General features: G+C 37.5%; 1 protein-coding gene across 4 annotated transcripts in view; it reads left to right on the top strand.

Moving 5' to 3' along the window:
- Nucleotides 1–446: 446 nt before the first annotated feature.
- The window catches only part of SLF2 (SMC5-SMC6 complex localization factor 2), a 41,200-nt gene continuing 29,081 nt past the window's right edge, over nucleotides 447–12,565 (top strand). Inside the window, exons 1-6 of one of the 4 annotated variants that reach the window (XM_027529315.1) lie at nucleotides 447–740; nucleotides 3,311–3,354; nucleotides 4,785–4,837; nucleotides 5,699–5,756; nucleotides 9,953–10,938; nucleotides 11,919–11,989. In XM_027529315.1, the coding sequence (XP_027385116.1) occupies nucleotides 601–740; nucleotides 3,311–3,354; nucleotides 4,785–4,837; nucleotides 5,699–5,756; nucleotides 9,953–10,938; nucleotides 11,919–11,989 (1,352 nt within the window). In that variant the 5' untranslated portion in view covers nucleotides 447–600. Of the gene's footprint in view, nucleotides 741–3,310; nucleotides 3,355–3,854; nucleotides 4,580–4,784; nucleotides 4,838–5,698; nucleotides 5,757–9,952; nucleotides 10,939–11,918; nucleotides 11,990–12,565 lie in introns of all 4 variants that reach the window. The other 3 variants (XM_027529314.1, XM_027529313.1, XM_027529316.1) reach the window with 3 other exon arrangements.

Raw genomic sequence — 12,565 nt, 5'->3', positions numbered from 1 at the left:
AGAGAACGATGTAATGAACAGCTGGGGATTTCTGAGGCACAATTGTGTGACACAAGAAGCCCAACTATTGGCAATCTTCATTGGGGGAAGCTGCTGGGCTCGGGTTTGCTTCAGCAAATCTTGCCCCTCGCCTTCCTCAAGACGGGTATCGCCAGCTACCGCAGCGCCCTTGGCATCCCGCGCCTTCCGGCCCCCACATGCCCGCCAAAGCGGACGCGGCCCGACCGCCGAGGCGCCCCACCCCCCACCCCGTGCACGTGACGGGGGGGGGCAGTGTTCCTCCCCTCCTCCCCACCCCCTCCCCCGAAACCCTGCCTTCTCTTGAGAAGCTACGGCTCTCTATTGCACCACTATTGGAATGACCCCCGTGCCGGCCAATAAGAACGCGTCGCTTCAAGTAAGACCCGCCCCCTGTGGGTCCTCAGGTTCCTTCCCGCTCACACCGGAGTCACTTCCGAAGAGAGAGAACCGCCATGAAGAGGGAAGGGGGTGCCGCCCACCTCTGCTCCGACAGCATCCCCGAGTCCCAGCAGCAAGACGGCAACCACGCATCCAACTTCTCCAGCTACAGCTCATGCCGCCGTCGCCAGCGGCGCCGACATGACAAGGCGCTGCATGCCCGCTAGGCCAGGTTTCCCCTCATCCCCAGCCCCGGGGTCGTCGCCCCCGCGCTGCCATCTGAGACCCGGTAGTACCGTCCCTGCTGCAGCGGGAAAGAAAACAGAGAGGCCTGGGGACAGGTACCGTGCAGAGGGCTTGAGAAGGGGCCGGGTCGCGGGGGCAAGGGTATGAGGGAGGTCTGCGGACGGTTGCTTTTCCAGTTCCCGCCATCCTCCGCGAGCTCAGGCCTCCGCGTCCGGGGCCTGGCAAACCCCTGCCCCGCCTCCACGCGGGGACTGCTGGGAGCTCGAGTCTCGTTTTCTGTAGTTGGGACGGTGTTCTCGGTCTAGTGACCACAACCTGGATGGCTTCGAACCAACCGCCTTAGGTAGAATGTAATTTTTGTCCTTTATTTTAGCTGGACTCTGGGCCCTAACTGCTAAATGCATACTTAAGTGGTTTTCTCTGCATTGTCGGTTCTCCTCATCCTAGTGGTTGAATGGTATAAGCATTTTCTATATTGTGGGTGAAATTATGTAAGATGTGATGACGGAAACAACTTTGATGAATTGCTTTAAAGTCTAGTACACGCGATAAATCTAAATTTAAAGAACATGCAGATTAGGAGTGTGTTGTGTTTTCTCTCCAAGAGGCCAGGTTTTCTTGTAAAGATTTTGTTGGAGCTATGTAAAAAGATGGAGAATTTCATCAAATGACATTCTCTGACAATAAAACATGTTTAAATTCTCTTCGAACTTGGGTACTGTCTTTTTTATTTTAAGTTTGAAAACTTGTAATATTAGTTTAACAGTAAATTTATCTTCTGATCTTGTGGTACAGGTCCACAATCCCTTATCTTAATTCTGAAAGCCAGAAAGTTACTAAAACCTAAAGTTTCTAGTAAGTTTGGCACCACATCTAACTTGGCAGCCAGACCTGACCAGAACTAGAGGAAGGCTATAGTTGGTCATCTCTTTAAGTGTGAGTCTAAGTTCTGCTGGAAAAACATTTACGTATTTCCTTACAGAGTGCAGTCTCAGACCCCACTGGGGGCTTTCCATAATGCATCCAAGTTACCGCCTTTCTAAAATACAATAAATTCAGAATTCTAAAACACATTGGTTCCCAAAAGTTTCAGATGAGGGTTTGTGTGCTGTTACACATGATTTTGTTTAACTAGTTATAAGTAAATAATGGACCTTTCTGTGCATTTGAATTTAGGGGATTGTTACTTCTTGAAAGTTACATTCATGGTTATTTTACAGGTTTCTTGTGTGTTATACCCAAAGCCATTTTTCTCCCAGGGGTAATGAACAAAAAGATGTAATACTTTAGGCAAGAGATACAGTGTTACTTTTAGTAATTTAAAAACATTCAGTATTACCTTGCTTTGAGTTAATTAGCTGCTTTTTAGTCCATTCTCACCTCCCTTTACTCAACCAATAGCAAGATATTATCCTTCTCCCCTTTGCAAAACCTGTAGTATTTCTTTACTCTGATGTAATTTATTTCGTGAGGGAAAAAATGCATAGATTCTCCCTTAGTGTGTCACTCATTCATTTCAGGGCTGCTTAGCTTTTCTATTAATATCTCAAACAAACATTGTAGACTCTCAGTACCCCCTTAAAGATGGGCATCGCTATTCTGATGTGGCCAGTAAAGAGTGCAAGATGTAAAAGCAGCATAAGCTTCAGGGACTTCCATTGTTCAAGTTTTCTCTGAGCAGTCCAATCTCATAGTGGATAAATGTTTAGGGGAACTTGTCTACCACTTATTTTCTTTCAGCTAAAACGAAGAAATTTTAGTAAAATTTGCCAGAAAGGTGACTTTTTTGTTCTACTTAGTAGTAACACCGCTCTGTGCAGTTGGAAACTAAATACATAAATCAGAATACAAATTCTAGTAATATGGTCCTACTTCACTGTGTTCATTGTAGAGTGCAGAAATCCTTAAAAATTAAAAAGTTTGATTTTTGTTATTCTTTACTCCTTAACGTCTTTTTCTCTGTTTTGTTCTTTTTCCTGGGCAACACATTGATTTTGTAAATATCTTAAGAATTCTTGGTAAATTAAGACTTTGAAACACTCCTCATTCCAATTTTTGCTATTAGATTAACATCCCACTGTAGTGTATAAAGAATGTAGTATAAGCTTAGATCTTTTTCTGCCTTCTGCTCAGCACACTCTTTAGCTGCCTCTCCAAACCAGCAAAATCAACCATGTTTGCCGTTCTACCATCTACTCTTCTTAAGAGTCTGCTCAAGTTTTAATGGGTTTTTATAATCTCCATTATTCATTCAGCAAACATCTCTAGAACAAATTTTGTACCTGTCACTGGAGATTTCAAGGAATAGGATCAGATCCCTTCAGGTTCTTTTATTCTCCCACATAGCAGCAAGCCTTTCAGTCCTAAAAAGCTGTCTACCGATTCCTTAGATCCACACTACAGTCTTATCATTTTTGTACTATGAAGTATATAAACTTCAGTTTTGCTTTTATAAATTTACTCCTACAGGAACTGGTGAACTATATTAAAAAAAAATTTTTTTATAATCAGCTTAGTAAAGCAATATTGTCAGAACATGATTAAGCCAGATAGTGAAATTCAGCCTCTAGTCTGTAAATCTACTAGTATTCTCAACTTAATCTGAATTATTGAAGTTTTAATATTTGCCAATGTGATCCCATATTAGTTATGCTTTTATTTTCAGGAAACAGTCAATTATAGATTTCTTCAAACCAGCTTCAAAACAAGGTATGTATACTATTCATGCATTTTTTGTGGGATCTTTTGGGGAGGGAGATGGAGTTGATTTTTAAATCTACTCTTAACTTACTAATTTGATGAAATATGGTGTTCAAAATTGAAAATATAAAGAAGATACAGTGTTGTTTACAAAGATAAACAAGTTCTAAAATCATGAAGAAACTTTGCTGTTATGGTTTATTACATTTAAAATATTCAAGTCAATAATGTTCATTAAGTATACTATTTTGATTCTGGATTAAAGTAACTTCATAAATAGAGCCATGGAGAACTTACATGATGCGGAAGAGAGTTTTATGAAAGTAAGGCTTTAAAATCATGTCTTGATTCTACCCCCCATAAAATGTGTATCATTATTTAAATATAAATTTGAAAACATTTGTGATAGCTTAATATTTTAAGTGTTAATTATAATATTTATACAAGTGTAATAGTTTGTGCTATTTTTAATAACATACAATGTGCATTTGTTTTAATTGGCTATTCAGATAGACGTATGTTGGATTCTCCACAAAAATCGAACATCAAATATGGAGAAAGTGGATTGTCCATCAGTGGGACAGAGCAGTTTGAAAGGAAACTATCCTCACCAAAAAGTTCTAAACCCAAAAGAGTGCCATCAGAAAAGAGCCCTGTCTTAGAGGCATTCATAAAAGGTGTTAAAGAGCACCATAGAGACCGTGGTGTACATGAGTCACGTCAGCCTTGTGTGTCACTGGACACCAAATATTCAAAGGCAGTTACAAAATACGTTCCTCCTTCATATCTCTTGTCAAAAGAGACCAAGAAAAAACATCAGTCTCCAGAGGGAAGGAAGTCACATTTCATTCATGAAAATAGCAGGGAGAAGAATGATGGCAATCGAGGCAGGATCAGTGCAGATTCTAAGAAGCAGGCCACGGTGACAGAAGCTGACATCTTCAAGAACAGCTCCCGAAGTCTTAGCAGCAGGAGCAGCCTATCCAGGCACCACCCAGGAGAAAGCCCACTGGGAGCTAAGTTCCAGTTATCTCTAGCTTCTTACTGCAGAGAAAGAGAACTAAAGAGATTGAGAAGGGAGCAAATGGAGCAGAGAATCAACTCAGAAAATTCTTTCTCAGAAGCAAGCAATCTTTCTTTAAAATCTTCTAGTATAGAAAGGAAATGCAAACCAAGGCAGGAACTGAGTAAACAGAATGATGTCACAGCTGGAAACAGTAATCTTTCAAACCTGGTATGTGCAATAAATGCTAAATTAGCTTGCTACTGTTTTATCATATTTAGAATACTAAATATAAAAATGTTTGATAACAATACAGTGCCTTTTGTTAGGGAAATACTGATACAGAAGCTAGTTTCATTAAGTTTCCTCTAACTGTCCATCAAAACATTTCTGATGGCTGATGTAAAGCAATGTTTTCTGCCCTTAATTTTTTCAGACCAGGAACAAAGATGTTCCTTAATCAGGAAAATAAGCATTTTTTTTTCTAAGGTAAGTACAGTCATTTTTAAATTAGGCTGCCCTGAAGTTTGAGAATCACTGGTTTATGTTATGTATGTCTTAAATAATTAAGTACGGGCCCTGGAAAACCTACAAAATGATGACGTCTTAGAAAACTATTCAAATATGTCTTAAGCTCATCAGATGTCTCTTTTGAGAATAGACCAAACTTAGATTACCGTAAAAACTGTCCCTCTCCACTGGAAAGTCAAGTTGTTAAGTATACCTGTTTGAAAGAGCTTCTGTACATATTGAACAACTAAAGGAAGATGAGATAACAAAGTGCTATGTTAATATAAGATGCTGTGGTTTTAAAACCAGATGGACAAAAATAAACCAAACTATGACATTCTAAGAGTGAATAGCTGGAAATGTATTTGTAAACTCACGGGTTTACTTACAAGGACTTTGGTGCCTTTACCAGTGAGGTTTGCTAATGATCAATAGATGTAGTAATGTTTGGTTCATTTTCATAAGATTTCAATGTTTGGTGGTGCATTAGTACCTAAACAGAAGTATTGAAGAGGGAGTTGTACCCATTTGATTGGCAAATATTAGGCTATGTCTTTATTAAAATAAATAGTACAGTGCTCTAGTATTAATTTTGAGCTATTAATAAAAATTTCTAAATTTACATTGTGAAAATTGACATTTTTACATATAATACAGAGGTACTTCAGTTTTCAGTAAAGACTTGAGTTTAAAATACTTTGCTGTAGAAGTTTGGATTTACCTCCAAATTTGATGCTTGCTTTAGTCAGTCTAGAAGTCTTTGTTTAAATATAATGAAAGAAAGTTCACATTCCTGACTGCTCTCAACTCCTAATTAATTTTTTCTCATTTTGCTAATAGGAAAATGGACATCTCTCAAGAAAAAGATCTTCTTCTGATTCATGGGGACCTACTTCAGGTAGAATCAAAATAAATTTAAGAATTCTAAATAAATTTGCCTATTAATGGCACTGGTTTTTACTTTGTTTAAATGTACAGTTTCCTTGCTAGAGGTAAATTGGGTGTCTCAGGTTAAAGTTTGGGAAAGTTATATTCAGAAGGAACAGTTCTTGAATTCAGTATGTGTAAACAGTAGTTGTCTTGACTTTTCTCTGCCTTCTTCAACAGTTCCTTATAATGTGTTTCTCATATTGGAATTCAGTGTTCTACTTCTGAATCTTTGGCTACATTAAGAACCATAATCTTATATTCTTGAATTATGGACTGAGGTCTTGATATTGCAGATGCTTTGTTTAAGTGTGAAACTTATGGTTCAAGACAATGTTTCTTAATATTTCAAATATAAAGATCCCTTTTATTATCAAATTCAAGGATACCTATATGATATTGGTTTATACTTTCAGTATCTGTTGATAAAATACATAACAAACAGCTACTGTTAATTCAGTAATTCTTAAAGTATTCTTTTTAACTAGAAGATAAAACCCTGTGAAATTCAACCACCACAAAAGTTTATATAACATAGAAAAAGGCCACCAAAAATGCCCGCTGTTAATAATAATCTGGTATATCTCGTTTTTCCTGCTGTGACTGCAGACTTTGAAAAGTGGGCTTTACAGATTTCCACAATCAGTAAGATACATTGGACGTACTGATAATAGCCAACATTTACTGAGCACTTACTGTGTGCTTTGTGAATTATCATTTGATTCATGTCCTTGCTTTTAGAGATGAAAAAACAGGTACAAAGAGACAGTTTTGACTCCTTCTTCTGGTTTCATGTAAAACTCTGTTTTCTGTACGTTCTAGAGGTGTATTGCATTTTGACCAAGTGATCTGTGTTGTTTGTTTGTTTTAATTTTTACATTTTTGGTTTTAGTGATCACATTTTAGTGGATTTTGACATTACAGTAAAAGAACAATAAGTTCTCAGCCATGAGATTGCTCATGTACTCACTGTGTAACATATTTGTTGAAGGGAAAAACAAGATATCTTTACACTAGCTCTGCTAGTATAAGGGGCCACTGGTAATGGTGTTGCCAACAAGCTGTTCAGCATTTTTTTCTCTGATAATGACTAAGATAGCAGTTCTCTTCAGTTCATGGGTTTGCAGATTTCACTAGTGGTGACTGAAGTGGTTTCCTTTTATATAATCCCATATACTGCACTTCTTGAAAACCACTTGAAAAAGGTTCTTTCTATTTTCAGAGGCAGGTTTAAGATGATTGGTTTCACTTATATTTTTATTTCCATAATCCCCATTAATAATTATGGTATAATAATCTTAATATACATTTATACTTCAATTGAATATCAATAGACCCACTCCAGTGTTCTTGCCTGGAGAATCCCAGGCCTGCTGGGCTGCCGTCTATGGGCTCGCACAGAGTCGCACACGACTGAAGTGACTTAGCAGCAGCAGCAGACTATAAAGAGCATAAGGAGATTTTTTTTTTTCTAGACAACGTGAAGCATGTTTATCTGATAGTGAATTTGTGGTTGTTCAGCCACTAAGTCATGTCCAGTTCTTTCCAACTCCATGGACTGCAGCACACCAGGCTTCCTTGTTCTTCACTATCTCCCAGAGTTTGCTTAAACTCCTGTCCGTTGAGTTAATGATGCCATGCAACCATCCCATCCTGTGTAGCCCCCTTCTCCTCCTGCTCTCAGTCTTTCCCAGCATCAGGGTCTTTTCCAATGAGTTGGTTCTTCACATCACATGTGGGTATTCCCTAAAATGTGAATAGATATTAATCCAGATGTTACGCTATATTTATATTATTGTTATACTCAACAGTTGTGATGATACACATAATCCCATCCTCTATAGCCCCCTTCTCCTCCTGCTCTCAGTCTTTCCCAGCATCAGGGCCTTTTCCAATGAGTTGGTTCTTCACATATTCCCTAAAATGTGAATAGATATTAATCCAGATGTTATGCTATATTTATATTATTGTTACTACACTTAACAGTTGTGATGATACACATAATCACACATTCATTAATCACATACAAGTTCAGGGACTTCAGCAATATTAGTAGGATAGACATTTAGCTTATTGATCTTCCAGAGTCCTGTCCTGTGGTTGAATTCTGAGAATCAACTTAATCCCTCCCTAATTTATTCTATTATATTATTTAGTAATAGCCAATCTTCTATTGAGCATTTGGATTTTTCCTTTTTTTCTTTTTACAAACTCAGTCCTTGTCTTATCTGAATATTTTCTATATTAATAGGTATTTGAAATGTTGTAAAGCATCAACCTACAGATTGTACAGGAGACACACAAAGAATCATGAAGACTTGTCTTCTCCAAGTCTTCTCTTTTCTTGGTTATTTGATTTGTCATCCTGCCCTATAAAGGATCCCTGTCATTTTAAGACATTTAACCCCAGAAAACTGAGAGCATAGAATGATTTATCAGCTAATAGAAAATATCTGTAGAAGAATGCAGACAAGAGCTCTTGGGGATTGAGTTTATTTTTGTTTTAATTTCTTAGCTGTACTGGGTCTGAGTTGTAGGATGTGGGATCTAGTTCCTTGACCAGGGATTGAACCCAGGCCACCTGCATTGGGAGCACAGTCTTAGCCACTGGACTACCAGGGAAGTTCCCCTGGGTTTGTTTGTTTGTTTGTTTTATATAAATTGTATATTTATGGCTGCACTGGGTCTTCATTGCTATGCACAGGCTTTTCTCTAGTTGGCAGCGAGTGAGGGGTACTCTTCAATTGTAGTGCTTGGGCTTCTCATTGCAGTGGTTTCTTTTGTGGAACACAGGCTTTATGGCACAGGGGCAGTAGGTGTGGCAGCTGGGCTCAGTAGTTGTAACACACAGACTTAGTTACTCCACAGCACATGGAATCTTCCCAGAACAGGGATCAAACGCACGTCCCCTGCATTGGCAGGCAGATTATTAACCACTTGGACCGCCAAGGAAGTCCTGGAACATTTGATTATTAATTAATTTTTAATTCTTACATATTGATTTTCCAGACTGTGTATTGATAAGCTTATCCAAATAATTGCTTAACTCTTGAGTTTTTTTGTTTTTTAAATCCAACTTGAGATGTGGGGATATCTGTCCATGTGTAGAAACTTGGTTTAAGGAAATTTGATTTTGAGAGTACTAATTATATAAATAGTGAATTTTTCAGAGTGAATTAATGAAACATCACATTTTTAAACACGGAAATTTAAAAAAAAAACTGATTAATTCATGTATATGTGGTGTTTAAAATTAAAGTGCTTCTGGATGGAGTTCCTAACATGGAGTCAAGTTGTATTAGTTTTCTAGAGCTACCATACAAAGTATCTAAAACTAGATGGCTTAAAACAACAAAAATTTATTGTCTCATGATTCTGGAAGCTAGAATTCCCCAACTAAGGTTATCAGCAGGGCCATGCTCTCAATAACTCTAGGAGAAGAATCCTTCCTTCCTTCTTCCAGCTTCTTGTGTTTATCTACAGTTCTTGGCATTCCTTGATTTGCAGGTGCATCACTCCGGTCACATGGCATCTTCTTTGTATGTGTCTTCATATTATCTTCCCTCTGCATGTCTTTCTCCATGTCCAAATTGCCCCTTTTTATAAGGACACCTGTTATATCGGATTAGGACTCACCCTAATGACCTCATTTTAATTTGATTGCCCCTATAAAAACCCTGTTTCTAATTTAGGTCATAGTCTGAGGTTCTGGGAGTTAACACTCCAGCATATTATTTTGGGAGCTACACAGCTGAGGCTTAGAGGGATAAATGGGGAAGAATAAACAATTTAATTGTAGGGGAAAATACTTACAGGAAGTTTTTTTAATTGAGAAGTTACCTTTCCTTGATACAGATACACAGCTTTTTAGTGTTTTGGCAAGTAACACCTTTAATTCTATTTATTTATTTTTTAATTCTATTTAGATAATAAACTTTTAATAGCTTTTGAGTGAAAATGAGCATTTGTCATTCGCTTTGGACTAAATTTCTTTGACATGAGTATGTCAAAGAAATATTATTAACTTTTTCCTCATTCCATATGTGATAATCTCAGCCTAAGCTTTTAGAATTTAAATACTTTGTCAGGGTGTTCTAGACACTCTGAATAAACTTTAATAAGATAGAAAAGTATATTTTCACTAATCTGGCAAAAATTAAATTTTAGCAGGCTCTAAGCAGAATAAATTCCCTGACAAAAGAAAAAGGAACTCTGTGGACTCAGATCTGAAAAGCACAAGAGAGTCTATAATGCCAAAAGCAAAAGAGTCCTTCCTTGAGAAGCGTCCCGATGGACCACATCAGAAAGAAAAATTTATAAAACATATTGCACTGAAGACACCTGGTGATGTATTGCGCTTGGAAGATATATCCAAGGACCCAAGTGAAGAAGCTGATTGCTCCTCTGCAGGCTTGACACCTACAAATTCTGGGCACCAGATCCGTGGTAGTGACCAAAACCGTGTGGCAAGTACCAAAGAGACTAAGATACCGAAACCCCACTTATCTTTACCTCAGGAAAAGTCTGCAGTTAAAAAAGCTAGCAACCTTCAGAAAAATAAAACTGCTAGCTCTGTGGCATCACAGGAGACAAAACTTCTACCTTTGCTTTCCCATGTTCCAAGTGCTGGTTCCTCTCGGGTTCCATTAAATGCTAAAAATTGCACTCTTCCAGTTCCTAAAAAAGATAAAGAGCGTTCTTCACCTAAAGAGTGTTCTGGGCATTCTACAGAGTCCTCCAAACACAAGGAACACAAAGCAAAGACTAATAAGGCTGATTCTAACATATCTTCAGGGAAAATTTCTGAGGGATCTTTACGTTCAGAATATGGCACTCCTACAAAGTCCCCCCCAGCTGCTTTGGAAGTTGTGCCATGTATTCCAAGCCCATCAGCACCTTCAGATAAAGCCCCTTCAGATAAAGAGAGTTCAGGAAATTCTAATGCAGGTAGCAGTGCACTGAAAAGGAAACTAAGGGGTGATTTTGATAGTGATGAAGAAAGTTTAGGTTATAACCTAGAGAGTGATGAGGAAGAGGAAACATTAAAATCACTGGAAGAAATAATGGCTTTGAACTTCAATCAGACTCCTACAGCTACAGGAAAGCCTCCGGCTCTTTCTAAAGGGCTTAGATCTCAGTCATCAGACTATACAGTAAGTAGTTCTACGACATCTATCTTTACTTGAAGAGAGAAAAATGGATTGACTAGTGAAAGAGCGATAGATCTATTAGAACTTACTTTAAGATTCAGTGTTTGGTACAACTCAGACTGAAAGCAGTATAGTTCTTTTTTGGTGAATGGGTTTCCCACATTTTTAGCTTTATAACTGTAAATCAGTGGTCTCCAAACTTCTTTGATCAGACACACTTTTATTAGTAAAACAAATTTAGAGCATGTAGCCCAATATATATGTATACTTATAGATTATATACATGTACTACTATACTACTGTGTACTTTCTAAAGATATTAAAAAAACAATATGAAAGGAAGAAGAAAAAGTATTTTTCTATAGAAGTTATATAGAAGTTAATATAGAGTAAGTTCTACTGGAGTTTCTATAGAAGTTCCATATAAATAGAAGTTCTATTATTTTCTTCCTGCACCCCAATGGATCACCTTGCACACCCCCTGCTTTGGAGACCACTGCTGTAAATGAAGGTAGAGTGTAGAAATGTTGTTAATTGTGGTGTGCAATTTTATTTATGAAGTGCTTCATGCTATCTTGGGAATAAGCGGAATTAAATTTTCATATGTGTGTAAAATTTGGTGGGGAAGGTGTTACTGTTTCATAGTAACACCTAAAAATTAGTAGTTTAATTCCAGTAAAATAGAATTTAAAAATAAAGACAGGGTAGCCATGGAGCCCTTGGGTGTTGGCAGTCAGTTCCTAAGACTAGCAGGGTTTTTATAAGTAGTGCCCTTTCCTAATAGATGGTAAAATCAAATTGACTGCACTACAAAATTCTCAATTTAAAGCATGATGGTGAAAATTATTTTAAAAAAATATATATCCTCCTGGCCCAGGTTATTGAAAAAGAAATTGTTTTTTAGTTTCTGAGTAACTTAAAACATCCCAATTTTTCTGCTAAGATATGTTATGAAGTATTCCTAAATTTTCTTTTTATTTTAGGAACATGCTCATAGTGGGACTTATACAAATACTTTAGAGCGTCTAGTGAAGGAGATGGAAGACACACACAGGTAGGTTAGCATCATGACTGTCTTGCTAAATTTAACGTACTGTTCGTATGACTGGCTTTTAATTTACCTTAAAAAAAAAAATAGAGAAATTAGCAGGTATTTTGTGCTAGTGCCATTATAGTTTCACTGTCATTTGTGTTAAAAATAAGGTGTTCTTATTTACAGGCTAAATTGGAAGATACTGGTTTTTATTGTATACTGTATCAATTAGTAGTATGAATTCCTTTCTGCTTACCGCAGCTAGTATCTGGTAGCTAAAATTCTTGATCCAAAGCATGGGTAGAAAAGATTTTTTGTTTTTTGTGTGTGTGTGTGACCAAAAATATATCACATAAAACTGACCATTTCAATTATTTTTAAATACTTCACAGGCATTACCTAGCACTCATTTGCATTGTTGTACAACCGTCACCACCATGCATCTCCAGAACTTTTCTTTTTTTCATTTTCCCTAACTGAAATTGTATACCCATTAAACAGTAACTCTCTATTCTCTCCTTGCCTCTAGCTCCTGGCAGCCATATCTCTTTCTTTTACTATGAAATTGACTGTTCTAGGTACCTCATGTAAATGGGA

Source organism: Bos indicus x Bos taurus, chromosome 26 (assembly GCF_003369695.1).
Source record: "Bos indicus x Bos taurus breed Angus x Brahman F1 hybrid chromosome 26, Bos_hybrid_MaternalHap_v2.0, whole genome shotgun sequence".
Taxonomy (NCBI): Eukaryota; Metazoa; Chordata; class Mammalia; order Artiodactyla; family Bovidae; genus Bos; species Bos indicus x Bos taurus.
This window is presented reverse-complemented; position numbering and strand designations above follow the sequence as displayed.